At 32.3% G+C, this 14,904-nt stretch overlaps 1 protein-coding gene across 1 annotated transcript in view; it reads left to right on the forward strand.

Moving 5' to 3' along the window:
- LOC145303840 (uncharacterized) overlaps positions 1–14,904 on the forward strand; it is a 41,919-nt gene that overhangs the window by 8,482 nt on the left and 18,533 nt on the right. Inside the window, exon 2 of the mRNA XM_080145478.1 lies at positions 14,739–14,789. Within this exon, the coding sequence (XP_080001604.1) occupies positions 14,739–14,789 (51 nt within the window). The remainder of the gene's footprint in view (positions 1–14,738; positions 14,790–14,904) is intronic.

Raw genomic sequence — 14,904 nt, forward strand, 5'->3', positions numbered from 1 at the left:
AGCCAAAAGCAGTGACATCTATCCCCATTTTGCAAGGGCACTATAGACAGCTACATATTAAACTAAAAATAACAGACTTAAAAAAAATACTTCTAACTTTAATTGAAGCTGAGAAATTAGGACAAGGTGATGCAAGATAAACTGATGTACACCACCTTCTGTAGATTTAAATTATAGGTTGAAAAGTTTGGACACTGTTAGTTTGTATACACTAAACAAGTTGTTTTTAAAACTTTGGTTACGAATATAATTTTGATTATAATGTCCCTTCCCTCTCTTGTACTAATGAGGTTTAAATGTTTGCCAATATGCAGCCTTTAAATTTAGTAAATAATTCTTTCGTATTTTTTACTTGATTTTAAAAAGTTAAAAAGTGATCATGTTCAACGTCACATTTATTGACCACCGAAACCCCTCCACCCCCCCCCCCCCCCCCCACCACGTTTATATTTTTATTTCTTGAAAAAACACTTATTTTTAGCCCCTGAGGAGAACTCCAAACCGGGAAGACCTTATCACTATTTAGTACAGCTCTGTGCTACTCTTCTAGGCATTACTTAACCTAACCTAACCGAATTTGCTTATCAATATATGTACATATTTTTAAAGTTCGTTTGTGGTCTAGATTGAACATGAAAGAAATCAGCTGTCTATTTAAATAACAACTAAGAAAGTTTTATATTCTCCATAGCGTTACGGACTGACTGACGTTCAGACGGACAAAGTAAGTTATAGAGCAGCATATCTACTAAAATAAAGAGATGGCACAACAGCATATCTTGAACGCAACGGGGTACCTGGAAAAATCTACAAGGTTGTTCCACAATATTTACTTTAAATGCAATTTCTTTGGTTTTTTTACTTTTTATAAGCGAAGCTTTTCTATAATTAAGGTAGGTCCGTCTGTATGTCCTATCGATATCAAACATTGTGTGATGATTCATATAACAGTACGGTACAATTTAATGAGCGTAGCAACTCTAAAATCATTACCAGAAAGTCCGTACGGCCATAGTTTTAAATGCAGATTTTAATACTTTTTTTATGTGATATAATTATTCTATTTATCTGATTTTGGAAATACTGATTCCTAGAACAAAATGTTAGAAGCAAAGCATCTCTATCATCAAGTATGTCCTTAAACAGTATCCTGTATTTAAGCAGTTTTGCAACAAATTTACTCACAATTATTCAGTTCTGACACTCTACAAGTTTTAATGTTCGTTTGTCCTACCGTGTTAGAGCTTCGCTTTTCTGGATGTTGTCATCCTTGTTTATTGCCAATGTCAGGTTGACAAAACAAACATGTGGTGGCACTATTTTTAAAAGTGAAGCTTTTCTACATTTAGGGGACATCAAGTCATCCGTCTGTAACACATAGCTCTTAGTTCGTTGCCTTTTATGTCCTTTTTAATTTGTCTTATTGGTTTCAAACTTGGCATGAATACAGTTAGGTAAAATTTATAAAACGTGAGCATATCAATTTTTTAAACAACTTTTATATAATGTAATTTTTTGGAATAATGATTTCTAGGACGAATAGGAACTATTTTTAAGTGAAGCATGAATTAAAATGTATAAATTATGTTGCATTAAGCAACCACAATTAATGTAAAGTTAATACAGATTTACAAGGAATTTCAGTCAAGACATTCAAATAATGCTGAAAATTGAAAAATAATCAGTTGCTCTTGGCTTTTGTGGATGCTGTCATTCTTCTCTAGAGACTTTTATGAACAGCGCTGCCACCAAAATTTAATAAAATCCTCCTATAGAAATAACAGAATAACCCTCTGACTGTCTGAGTTCAAGATCTCGCTAACCGCTGGTTCTCCCCTACAGTAAAGCTATTATATAAATATTTTGAATGAGGGACAAAAAATATTCCCCATCAAAAAAAGTTATTAATGGAAATTTCCCTTAAGGCCATAGGGGCGTAGCGTAGCCCCTACATTTAAATAAACTTTACTAACAATTAGTAAAAACTACCAAATATTTTTATTTAACGTGTTGCTATTTGCCAGTTTTAAACTTGGAGCAATTTTTGGCTGTAAAAAGTATAACATAATTAAAACAATCGAAATTGTGCACCAACGGCAGGTGTCTTAGGAGATAAGACAATGGACGGTAAATTTATGTACTTCCCTGATAATGATAAACAAAATTAACCCTCTGTAGATTAAAATTATTGGCTAAAAAGTTTGAAGACTGCTAGTTTGAACCAACCAAAGAAAGTACCCAAAGTTTTGGAGCCTACAAATAAGAGACATTGTTTATAAAATTTTGGGGTCCAGTATAGTTAACAGTCCAATGTCCCCTTCCTCCCTGACCAAGGTTAAATATTTGCAATTATTAGGTTGCAGGCATTTTTGCCTATAGCACCTATTTGGGGGGAGCACGTTTTATATTCTATTAAACAGCAGCGCCTTTAGCTGCTAGGGGGGGGGGGGGAAGTTGTATAGAAACATAGTCTAAACCCTTTCCGAGAACTATATGAATCTTCTTAAAAACTGATAAATTAATCGGTTCAGTTGTTAGCGAGATCTTACCAGACAAACTAACAAAAAATACTAGCGCATAAGCCCCTAGAGTCATTTTCAGGAGACAAAATCTCTTTGGAGGGTAGAGGTACCCTCCTCAAAAATAGTTATAAACCTTCAGTGTCCTATAAGAAGCTTCACCGTAAAGAAAAACCAAATCGGTTTTAATCAGTTAGCGAGATATCAAGGTACAGACTAACAGACACACCCCCTATTTTTTTGCATGAGAATTAGATTTGATTAAACGCTGTATTTAGTAAAGTTGTTCTCTATTAAGTTCTTACACACTGTTCTGGCATAAACCAGAGAAAGAGGGGACAATGGGCTGTTTATTACACTAGTTCTTAAAGTTTTATGATAACGTTTGCTTATTCGTTAGCTTAACAACTTTGGGGACTTTAGTGAACTTTGATAGGCTGATTCATTTAACGTTTCAAAAATTAATTTCAATCTATAGAAAGTGTAATTTTGTGTATCATCATTGGGGTTGTACATCAATTTTGTCGGCCATTACATCCCTGGGCATAAAACGTTTACACTTCTCTCTCTATTTGGCCTTTAGAAATCTTTTATCTTTTCTTTTTTATCCTTTTGTAATGGTTAAAAATAATTTATATAGATACCCTTTAATTTTCCATTTGACAACCTTATCCACTCCCTCTTCCTTCTTGTAATTATTTGATATAAGCCCCTCTACCCAGATAGAGAGGGGATATTGGGCTGTTTATTACACTAGTCCCCAAAGTTTTTCATATTCGTTGGTTTAACAACTTTGGAGACTTCAGTGAATTTTAATTTGTTGGAGTGTTTAAATGTTTCAACCACTAACTTTAATTTACTGAAAGGGTAATTTTGTACATCGTCATTTCAGATGTACATCAATTTATCGACCATTGTCTTATCCCTTTAGATCCTTGCCCTTTCACCCCTCAAAAAAATTGTGTATTTAAAAAAAACTTCCTCTTCGGGGCTTTTCCGAACCTTGGTTGCTATAAATTTAAACTATATGTGGGTTGGGAGGAGAGATGATCCACTAGCGTTTCAAAAAGTTTTACTAAAAGATATCATACAAAAGAATTATTGCATAAGGGGTTTGAAGAAATATGTTACTGTCATCGTTCTAAGCATTTTTACAGGGATCTAAAGGGATAAGCCAATGGCCGATAAATTTATGTACATCCATAATGATGATAGACAAAATTACCCCTTCTGTAGCCTAAAATCAGGGGTTAAAACGTTTAAACACTTAATAAACCAACCAAAAAAATCACTACAGTCCCCAAAGTTGTTAAGCCAATGAATAAGAAAACGCTTTTTAAAAACTTTGGGGACTAATGTAATAAACAGCCCATTGTCTTCTCTCCCTCTAATTTTTCAGCTGAGTGTACATATAAAATTTTTAAAGAATTTATCAAAAGCTGTTATCACTCTTTGCTAACCACGTTCAGTACAACAAGTCTAAATGGATAAGACAATGGCCGATAAATTGATATACATTTCCAATTTTAATACCCAAAATTACCCATTATTTAGATTATAATTAGTGGTTGAAACTTTTGGTGGACACTCAACTTAATGATCCAAGCAATCAAAATTTAATCGAAGTCCCCAAAGTTGTTAAGCCAACGAATAAGAAAACGGTATTTTAAACTTTGGGGACTAGTGTAATGAACAGCTCATTGTCCCAATTGAGTTTTCGAAAAATGAGTAAAATAAATATTACTCTCATTAAGATCATAAAGAATAAGACAAGGAATGGTAAAGTAATAATCAACCCCAATTTTGATAGACAATGTAATCCATATTTTTTAAAAATCCTAAATTTAAAAGCACTATTAAATAAAAAATTACTAGAAGTTTAAAAATAATTACATATCCAACCATTTTTTAACCATCTAATATGTGTACTTTTAAAATACATATACAATTTTAGGGAGAGAAATAAAAAATACGTCAATAAAATCAAGCATTCAGATTATAGACGTAAGAATAAACAAAAAACACAGCAGCTATTAAATCTGTGGATATTGCAATTAAAAACAAGGATGAAAACATATGTACATAAATTCGAAGCTCTAAAATCAGACCAAAGAAAAAACTAACACTAACACTTGTAGAGTGCCAGAGCTCAATAGCAGAATATAAATTTATCATAAAAATCATATGTGAATTGCTTAAATACAGGATACTGTTTAATGACATACTTAATGACAGCTGTAGCCTGTTGTCCTAGAAATAAGATGGATATGACACTTATAAATAAAGTAAAAATAACAGCTTGTTTTAAATTGACTTTCTGGTGATGCTATGCTTTCGTACTCAAACTGTTACAAGAATCACCATGCCAAGTTGAAATCGATGGGAAAATTCCAAAATTTCTATACTAACAATAAGATATATCCGTGGACCAACCACAACTTTAGAAAAGCTTCGCTTTTAAACGTGTAATGAAAAGAATAAGATTTGTAGTAAAACTCTAATTTGAAAAAATAAAATGTTTATGACTTTTTTCAAGGTTTTTAAATCTCCTAAGTAACAAGGAGAAAGTAAATGCAGTTGTTTATTACCTAGTAACTTTAAACTTTTAAAAATTTTGCCCTTTTTCAGGGATCTAAAGGGATAAGACAATGGCCAATGAATTGATGTACATACCCAATGATCATACACAAAATTACAACTTATGTAAATTACAATAATTGGTTGAAACATTTGGACATTCAACTGATTGAATTAACCAATCAAAATTTAGTAAAAATCCCCAAGGTTGTTAAGCTAACGAATAAGAAAACGTTATTATAGGACTTTGGAAACTAGTGTAATAAACAGTCCAATGTCCATACCCTCTTTTTAAAGGCGAAGCTTTATCTATTACTATGGTTGGTCGGTTATTTTTGTTGTAACGGATAGCTTTTCACGTTGATTTATGCATGTTGATGTTGAAATCATCCTATTAATTTCAAACTTCGCTTGATATTTCTTGAAATAGTTAAGTACAATTTTAAGAATATAGCAACTATTTAAGCATTATCAGAAAGTGGCCGTATTGATATTAATAATATAGTAATTTTTGGATAAATTTAAACGGAACTTTTAAATGAAGATCAGATAATTTTAAATATTGAAACCGTTGTTACTGAACCTAGTAAAAGTGTCTGACTCTGAATATGAAGTCATAATCAGAGTCAGACACTTTTACTTGGTTCTTAAAAACTCAACAAAAAAAATAATTTAACCGCGTTCTCCTTCTCTCAAAGTTGGATTATTTCCCCATTAAGATTTTTTATCTTCTACAAAATTAAAATAAGAAGTGATCAGACGATATTGTTACAAAAGTTGGCACAGATTTTACTACTAAATATACATCTTTCCGGTTCTCGTCCATATTGAATTACAGACAATTTTCGACGAATTGTAAATTAAAAATCAAATTATCAATACCAGTTTTGTTACCCTGGGCTCTCGGTGGTAACAAAACTGGTTTCAATCTTGTAAATTTTCATTTTAATACCCGCGGAAAGCTGTCTTTAATACGATACGAAAAATAACTATTGATAAATCTAAATCATGAGGTTTTAATGTTTAATGAAAAGTGTGAGGAATGAATTGATAATTATTACTTCACACAAAATTCACAAATTATTAAGTAATTACAAGTGGCATAGATTCGGTAATTGGAATTTTGTAAAATCATAGATTAATTCAGGGATAAGACAATGGATTATAAATTTATGTAGATCCCAAATAATACTGAACAAAAATGCTCCTTCTGTCTGTTTTTGGACACTGCTAGAGTGAACCAACCAATCAATCAAATAAAAGTACCCAAAGTTTTAAGCTAACAAATAATGAAACGTTGTTTGGTTATAAACTTTTGGTAACAGTGTAAAAATCGTGTAAAAATAGTTACTCACAAATATATTTATACGTGAACACAGTAATAGTGTCTGACTGAATATGACGTAACAAAAAAAAATTAGCCAATGAGAGACCGTTATTGACAATGGTAAAATTTATGGAAGCCTCTCATTGGATAATTTTTTTGTTACGTCATAATCAGTCAGACACTGTTACTGTGTTCTGTTTATACTTTTCAACCAATAAATTTGATCCACAGAAGGGAAAATTTCCTTTATCATCATGTATAATTTTTTTGTCCATTGTCGTATACCTTGAGATTCCTGTATGAATTAGGTAATTAAATATTTCACATGATTGGTATCAATCGTCTTTATAAAAAGTGGACCATCTTAAACCCACAGAGATTTTGATGGATAAGACGATGGACGATAAATTGATGTGTTACCCCAATGTGGATAAACAAATTTAGATTGAATTAATTGGTTCAAAAGTTTAGACTTGAAGATTTATAATCAGCTTACTAAGTTCTTAAACTCTAGAAATGTTAATGTTCCTTTGTCTACCGTTTTAGACTTTCGCTTTTGTGGATGTTGTCATCCTTGTTATCGGTTAATCCTAGAGAAAGAGGGGACAATGGACTGTTTATTACACTAGTCTCCAAAGTTTTATGTTGGCCTTACAACTTTGGGGACTTTGGTGAATTTTTATTAATTGTATCATTTAGTTGATTATTCAAACGTTTCAACAACTAATTTTAATATACAGAAGAGGTAATATTGTACATCATCAATGGGGGATGTATATCAATTTATCGGCCATTGTCTTATCCCTTCAGATCCCTGGGTTAATTCTTTTGAAAAATGATGAAATTAATGCCTAGTTTGCATGTTCAAAATGCGTAGCGACCATATATGTAGAATTATTGAATATTAACGACAGCCAATTTAACATCATCAAATTCTGAGGATGTGAGGAAAATATAAATGTAAAAGTTTAGATAAAATTGTACGTAAATTTGTCGCAAAACTGCTAAATACAGGATACCGTAAGTACATACTTACATTTTTAGGGACTTGATTGTAGAGATGCTTTGCCTATAATATTGTAATTTGTTGTCCTAGAAATCAGCATTCCCAAAATCAGATAAATAGGATAATTATATCATTTTAAAAGTTGTTGTCTAAAATTAAAAATCAAAATGATTTAAATGAACGTACGAACATTCTGGTAACGATTATAGAGTTGCTAAGCTTTCTAAATTACCCTTTACTGTTATAAAAATCAAAATGCTAAGTTTAAAATTGATAGGACAATTCTAACAAGTCTAAATTAATGAATGACAGGGGAATTTTTGTCGTAATGTTATGTTGCTTATTTAGTCCTTACATATAGGCCAATACTTTCCCCCATGGTTAGGGGAGGAGATTAAGGGTGATTCATTGATTGATTAGCAAAAGTTTGTTAGGGTTGGGACCTAAGTCGCCATGGAGTAGGTTGAAACAAATTTATATAGCCACTAGGGCCAGCTTAAGCTCCACGTTCAAGCACATTATGGCTTTGGTTGATTCATTCGTTATTTTAGCCAGCTGTGAGAAATATTTTATGAGGGTATGCGATGCGAGAATTTGTCACAACATCCACGTATTCTATATCCATTACACTAACCCTTACACTTGTCCATTTTGTGGGAAAACTTGTGTTCGTGATTCATCAAGTTATTAAGCAACTTCAGTTCATGTTAAACTTGGAGTCAGAAGGTTGACATCAAGTTATTAAGCAACTTCAGTCCATGTTAAACTTGGAGTCAGAGGGTTGACATCAAGTAATTAAGCAACTTCAGTTCATGTTCAACTTGGAGTCAGAAGGTTGACATCAAGTTATTAAGCAACTTCAGTTCATGTTAAACTTGGAGTCAGAGGGTTGACATCAAGTTATTAAGCAACTTCAGTTCATGTTAAAATTGGAGTCAGAGGGTTGACATCAAGTTATTAAGCAACTTCAGTTCATGTTAAACTTGGAGTCAGATGGTTGACATCAAGTTATTAAGCAACTTCAGTTCATGTTAAACTTGGAGTCAGAGGGTTGACATCAAGTTATTAAGCAACTTCAGTTCATGTTAAACTTGGAGTCAGAGGGTTGACATCAAGTAATTAAGCAACTTCAGTTCATGTTAAACTTGGAGTTAGAGGGTTGACATCAAGTAATTAAGCAACTTCAGTTCATGTTAAACTTGGAGTCAGAGGGTTGACATCAAGTAATTAAGCAACTTTAGTTTATGTTAAACTTGGAGTCAGAGGGTTGACATCAAGTAATTAAGCAACTTCAGTTCATATTAAACTTGGAGTCAGATGGTTGACATCAAGTAATTAAGCAACTTCAGTCCATGTTAAACTTGGAGTCAGAAGGTTGACATCAAGTAATTAAGCAACTTCAGTTCATATTAAACTTGGAGTCAGAGGGTTGACATCAAGTAATTAAGCAACTTCAGTTCATATTAAACTTGGAGTCAGATGGTTGACATCAAGTAATTAAGCAACTTCAGTTCATGTTAAACTTGGAGTCAGAGGGTTGACATCAAGTAATTAAGCAACTTTAGTTTATGTTAAACTTGGAGTCAGAGGGTTGACATCAAGTAATTAAGCAACTTCAGTTCATGTTAAACTTGGAGTCAGAGGGTTGACATCAAGTAATTAAGCAACTTCAGTTCATATTAAACTTGAAGTCAGATGGTTGACATCAAGTAATTAAGCAACTTCAGTTCATATTAAACTTGGAGTCAGATGGTTGACATCAAGTAATTAAGCAACTTCAGTTTTTGTTAAACTTGGAGTTAGAGGGTTGACATCAAGTAATTAAGCAACTTCAGTTCATGTTAAACTTGGAGTCAGAGGGTTGACATCAAGTTGTTAAGCCACTTCAGTCCATGTTAAACTTGGAGTCAGAAGGTTGACATCAAGTAATTAAGCAACTTCAGTTCATGTTAAACTTGGAGTCAGAGGGTTGACATCAAGTAATTAAGCAACTTTAGTTCATATTAAACTTGGAGTCAGATGGTTGACATCAAGTAATTAAGCAACTTCAGTTCATATTAAACTTGGAGTAAGATGGTTGACATCAAGTAATTAAGCAACTTCAGTCCATGTTAAACATGAAGTCAGAGGGTTGACATCAAGTTATTAACCAACTTCAGTCCATGTTAAACTTGGAGTCAGAGGGCTGACATCAAGTAATTAAGCAACTTCAGTCCATGTTAAACTTGGAGTCATATGGTTGACATCAAGTTATTAAGCAACATCAGTACTTGTTAAACTTGAAGTCAGAGGGTTGACATCAAGTAATTAAGCAACTTCAGTTCATTTTAAACTTGGAGTTAGAGGGTTGACATCAAGTAATTAAGCAACTTCAGTTCATGTTAAACTTGGAGTCAGAGGGTTGACATCAAGTAATTAAGCAACTTTAGTTCAAATTAAACTTGGAGTCAGATGGTTGACATCAAGTAATTAAGCAACTTCAGTTCATATTAAACTTGGAGTCAGATGGTTGACATCAAGTAATTAAGCAACTTCAGTTCATGTTAAACTTGGAGTAAGAGGGTTGACATCAAGAAATTAAGCGTAGTGTCTTAACATTTCAACCAGTAATTGTAATCTACAGAAGGGGTAATATGTCAATATTTTGGATGAACATCCATTTATCTTCAATTGTCTTATCCCTTTATATCCCTGACGACAATACAAACATGGAATACGTGGATATTGTGGCAGAAGAATTTCGTCGTCAGTTGCTAATATAGTTCTCAGATATTTGTTAATGCGTTCTTTTAATGTCAAAGGAAAGGATGGGATAAAGTCATAAGCTTGATGGAGGGGGGAGGGAATCGTTATTTTAGCCAGCTGTGAGAAACAGGGTATGCAAGAATCTCTTACAATATCCACGTTTTTTATATCCATTTCAACTGGAATTGGATATCATGTGCCAAAATTTAGCCAGTGCCAGATGGTCAAAATTTCCTAGCCGAACATTATATAACAAAAGTATAATAGATAGTTAGAATTAGATATATACTCTCCAATCAGCCATTAGAAAATTAGTGGAGGAATAATCAGGCCATACTATTGGTTGGAATGAATCAACTATAAATATTTTTTAGGATAAAACTTTGCTTGAGTAAATTGTATCGTGTAAAAATTTCTTTGGTTGTATAGTGTAAAATTATGACAAAATATATAATAAGAAAGCTAGGAAAAATTAAATACATTAAGTTTTGGAGCTAGCGAATATAATTAACGTGGATAAAAAGTTGGGTACCAGAGTAATTAAAAGTCCATTGTCCCCTCCCTCCCTCCCTGTACCAACCCCTTCCAAAAATATTTTCCTTAACAATTTAAAACCAAAAATCATGGGGGTGAGGAGTACGGTAATACCCCCCTTTTTTCATTAGAATAATAATTTCCTAGAAGCTAAAGGCGAAGTTGTCAGTACGGTTAGAACAAGTATAATAATAAAGAACATAATAATACATAATTATTTTCAACAAACAATATTTAATTTGTATTTTAAAGACACTAATGAACTTCTGTTTATAACTATTAGGTAATTCCAGGGATCTCAAGTGATAAGACAATAAATAAATGTACTTTACAGTCACAATTATGATAAACAAAATTATTGAACATTCTTGACTCTTTTAGATTGAACCAACCAATTAAAATCAATTACAGGACCAGGGTACCAGTATAATTTTTAGTTAAAACCAATAGTTTATGTGCCAATAGCGACACCATGGAAACTGTCCCAATTTTGTATAACTTTTGCGGAACATTTTCCAGTTACGTCATATTTTTCTTTCCCGAAAAAGAGAAGGGGGGAAGAAAATCTCTTCAAAAGAGATGGGGAAAACCCCCTTTTCTCCCATCTCTTTTTTCTTCCCCCCTTCCCTTTTTTTTCTTTCCCTCTTCCCTTTTTCGGGAAAGAAAAATATGACGTAACTGGAACATGTTCCGCAAAAGTTATACAAAATTGGGGCAGTTTCCATGGTGTCGCCAATAGCGTCTGAACCCCTAGCATCCAGGGTCTCTGTATTCTAAGAGAGAGGGGTGCAGAAAAAAGGGAAACTTCCCTTAAAAGGAAAACACAATCGGTTCTCTGGTAATTGAGATCTTAATGGAAAAAATCTTACTATTTTACAAAAATAATGAAATAAACTTATAAGCTTCCAAAAAACAATAAATCATATAAAATAGCGTAGATATCTAAAAGGTATATGAACTAATTAGAAAAGTATCATATTATAATAATTATTTTAATGCATAAAGCCTAACCTACTTTCTAGATGTAAAAAAAAGATGAATCATTACAAGTAATTAGAAAATCAGGGAAGGAGGGGACAATGGATTGTAAATTATATAGGAACCCAAAGTTTTTTAACCGTGTTATCTTAAAACTTCGGGTTCTTTTTCTTTTAAAAAGATTTTATTTTATCTGTAATTGTATGATATTTAATCATTTATACTTTAAAATTAGAAAATTTCTAAGGAAAAAACTGCATATTGAAATATAATTTATATTCTGCATATTTTTAGAAATATTCCGACTTTCTACTTTGCATACCATGCAATGTTCCAAAATTATTTTCATCAGAATTTAAAAAAAATTTATTATATCATTTCAAAAATTTCATCAATATGCTCAAAGAATAAAAATAATAGACGATACATTGATGTATATCCCCAATGATGATTAAAAAAATTCGGCTTCTGTAGATTATATTTTTTGATGAAAAGTTTGGACATGGCTTGCTCTAACCAACCATTCAATATTCGAAAAGTAATCAAAGTTTTATGGCCAACGAATAAGATAACGTGTTTATCAAGGTATTATTTCAAATGAAAAAATTATGTAATGCTCAGTCATGCCGTTTAAGATATCTTAACTTAAATAACAGACAGGTATTCTGGGTTTACTTTATTAAATTCTAGCGGTTGCGCACCTAGCATCTAGCGGTTATATAATTATACTAAAGTAACAGGACGTCTGTGTGTTTGTGTGTTTGTACCGAAGGATCTCGCTAACCGCTGAACCGATCGGGTTCTCCTTAACAGGGTAGCTTCTCATAGGTCCCGGGAAGGTTTATAACTATTTTGGGGGAGGGTACCACCACCCTCCCAAGAGAAATCGCCCATAATAAAAAAATTAACCCTTCCGAAAAAAGAGACTTGAACGAAACATAAACCAATTATTTCTCTAATTAAATATTTTAAATAAAAAAAACATTCAAAATGCCACTTGAGGCCTCTAGGGGCGTAGCTCTAGTAATTATACAAAGGGATAAGGAAGCACAGAAAAATAGCCTTTAACCAAACCCGGAATTATTTCAGAAATAAAATAGCCTAAAACCATAACAGGGCCTGAATGAAGCTTCAATTTAAAGGAAAATCATATCGGTTCAGCGGTTATCGAGATCCTTCGCTACAGACAAAAAGCTTACTACTATATATAACAGGATACTGTCTAAAACATTATAGAAAAAAATTTTATTTGTAAAGTAGAAACACTAATTTATAACTAAGTATAGACTTTGAAACCAATTATGAAAATTTAGGATGCACAATTGGTCAGGTGGTTGGTCAGTATCATAGATCTTAAGGGATAAGACAATGGATAAAAAAATGAAAATGTAACCTTAATGATGATATACAAAATTACCCCTTCTGTTAAAACTATTGGTTGAAACGTTTGATACTCAATTTAATGAACCAATTTCATCACAAGAAAGAAAATTTTTCATAGTTTTAAAGCCAAAAAATTAGAAAAAGAGCCATAAAACTTTGTGTACTAATGTAATTAACAGTCCAGTGTCCCCTCCTACCATATACAGTATGCTTTTAAAACGTGTGTGTGAGTTTTAACCAGAGGTTAATTCTTACAAAACTTTTGCCTCACTGAAATTATCCCCTCTAAATTTTTAGCGAGCTTCTCTGATTTTAGTGAGGCAAAAGTTTTTTAAGAATTAACCTCAGCTTGAGTAAAATTTAAGGAAGGGAGTGGACATTGAACTGTGAATTACACTGTTACCCAATGTTTTATGATTTTATTCGTTGGCTTAAACACTTTGGTTACTTTTATTAATTTTTTCTAGGTTTGTGTCTAATCTTTGCAACCAATGATTTTGATCTACAGAAGATGTAATTTTGTATATCATCATTGGGGCCGTGTGTTTTAGGCTTCTTTTTCTCTGCATTGTTGAACTTCGTGTATCTTGTATGACACAGTCTTGAACACCATAAAACATAACTATTTCATTTTTTTGCGTAAATTAATTTTGCTACTTTTCCCCCACTTTTAACTAATTTTTGTTAACACTTTCTACGAATGTATAAAGCTTTTTGCATTTCATTTAGTAATTTAATACAAAATTTGGCAAAGTACTTTATAGTGGAATCTATAAACCTTGTACCCACCCGCCCCCCCCCCCCCTCTCATAACGAAATTAGATTGAAATGTTACTAATTACAAGCGGCTATGAAGAGGGGGGAGAGAAGGTCAGAAAAATAGCCAAAAACCAATCCAAATAGTATAAAATCACCATAATACCTATGTAAAGCTTTCTCATATTATCAGAGAACACAATTGGTTTATTGGTTAGCGAGATCTTAAAGTACAAACAAACCAAAAACATACTACAAATAAGATATTGTATTTTGAAAAGTGATTTCTAAACACAATTTCTTATTCGCTGGCTATTATCTTTATGAACTTTTGTCAAATATTGATTGGTTAGTTTAAACTAGCAGTGCGCAAACTTTTCAACAAACAAGTTTAATATAAGGTGTAAAATTGATTGTAAAATTTATATCCATTGTCTCATCCCTCAAGATAATGATGTAAATTATTGGGGTTGATTACTGATTAGTAGAGTACAACAAAGGACAAAGAGCATTTTGTGCTGTTGTAATAATTTTCTCTTTTTAAAGGAGGGGGGTGAGGAGATGTCACTATCGGAAAATAGAACTTTTTTGGAAATTTTTACCATGATATTAACAAAAATTTTAATGAAAATTATTTCTTATTCATATTCAAATTTAATGACATTTTATGAAAACATTTAATGAAACGCCTGTCAAAATTTTATATAGCTATTTCTACAAAGATACGGTCATAAAAATATGTCTAAATCCATCTCTTTTTTAGAGGTTTCCTTTTCCACTTTTCGTCTCATCCTTCATTTTTGGACTTATTTTTATGACTTTACACATGACACTTTCCTTATAACCTATTTCTACAAAAGTTTTGTCTTTACCAATATTTAAATTGTTGGTTTTGAATGTTTTAATTTTTCAGGTTAGTTTTGTCAGTGTTGGCCAAATCAGATGCTTTTATGAGATCACCAAGGTAACATTTTATATTTATTTCACTTTTTTATACAAAGTTTGAAAGGACCGCAGTGCGATCTTTTGCCAAAAAACGGGACATTTAGAGTAGACAAAAGTAAACTTCAATAAATAAG

This window comes from Acartia tonsa, chromosome 13 (genome assembly GCF_053477335.1).
Source record: "Acartia tonsa isolate MP-2025a chromosome 13, ASM5347733v1, whole genome shotgun sequence".
NCBI lineage: Eukaryota > Metazoa > Arthropoda > Copepoda > Calanoida > Acartiidae > Acartia > Acartia tonsa.